Source organism: Nestor notabilis, unplaced genomic scaffold, assembly GCF_000696875.1.
Source record: "Nestor notabilis isolate BGI_N333 unplaced genomic scaffold, ASM69687v1 scaffold24559, whole genome shotgun sequence".
In the NCBI taxonomy this organism is placed as follows: Eukaryota; Metazoa; Chordata; class Aves; order Psittaciformes; family Psittacidae; genus Nestor; species Nestor notabilis.
Genome location: NW_009945436.1, coordinates 2,932 through 3,684, shown reverse-complemented (window position 1 = coordinate 3,684; position 753 = coordinate 2,932). Strand labels below are relative to the sequence as shown.

At 57.9% G+C, this 753-nt stretch overlaps 1 protein-coding gene across 1 annotated transcript in view; it reads left to right on the top strand.

Annotated features, from left to right (window-relative positions):
* Positions 1 to 753, top strand: part of VANGL2 (VANGL planar cell polarity protein 2) — a 4,394-nt gene that overhangs the window by 2,276 nt on the left and 1,365 nt on the right. Inside the window, exons 4-5 of the mRNA XM_010022882.1 lie at positions 5 to 31; positions 312 to 448. Coding sequence (XP_010021184.1) covers positions 5 to 31; positions 312 to 448 — 164 coding nt within the window. The remainder of the gene's footprint in view (positions 1 to 4; positions 32 to 311; positions 449 to 753) is intronic.

Genomic DNA, 753 nt, shown 5'->3' with positions numbered 1-753 from the left:
CCAGCCGCTTTTACAACGTTGGACATCTCAGGTATGGGCTGCTGGGGTGGGCAACCATTTTTGTGTGCTCCTGGGTGTTTGTGCCTTCCTGTGTGTGCACGTTCACGAGTGGTTGTGTCCGTGGTGTTGTGTCGCGGCAGCAGCTGGATGGAGGAGCTGGGAGCGTGTCCCACAGCTCTGCTCCTTCCACGAGGTGAGACATCCATGCGGTGCCATGCTTGTCTGTCCCTCCCCATCCTTGTCTTACCCCGGTGGTGCGTGCCCTCGGCGTGGTGTTAACCAGCTCTGTGCCCGGCTGTGTGTCCCTGCAGCATCCAGCGAGCGGCCGTGTGGATCCTGGAGAACTATTACCATGATTTCCCGGTCTACAACCCTGCCCTCCTCAACCTACCAAAATCCGTCCTGTCCAAGAAAATGTCTGGGTTTAAAGTCTATTCCCTCGGCGAGGGTGAGCTCCCCTTCCCTTGGCTTTTCCTCTTGTTCTCGCTCCTCATTCCCTTCCCCATCCCTGTGTTTTCCTCTCCACTGGCTCCTCTTGGCTCTGGAGAGTTGCTGCAGCCTGGCTGTGAGGCCCTCTCTAACCTTCTTTGAATCATGGGGTGGTTTGCGGGGGATGGGACCTTAAAGCTCAACCAGTCCTCACCACGGGCAGGGACACTTTCCACTGGAGCAGGTTGCTCCAAGCCCCTGTGTCCAACCTGGCCTTGAACACTGTCAGGGATGGGGCAGCCACAGCTTCTGTGGGCACCCTGT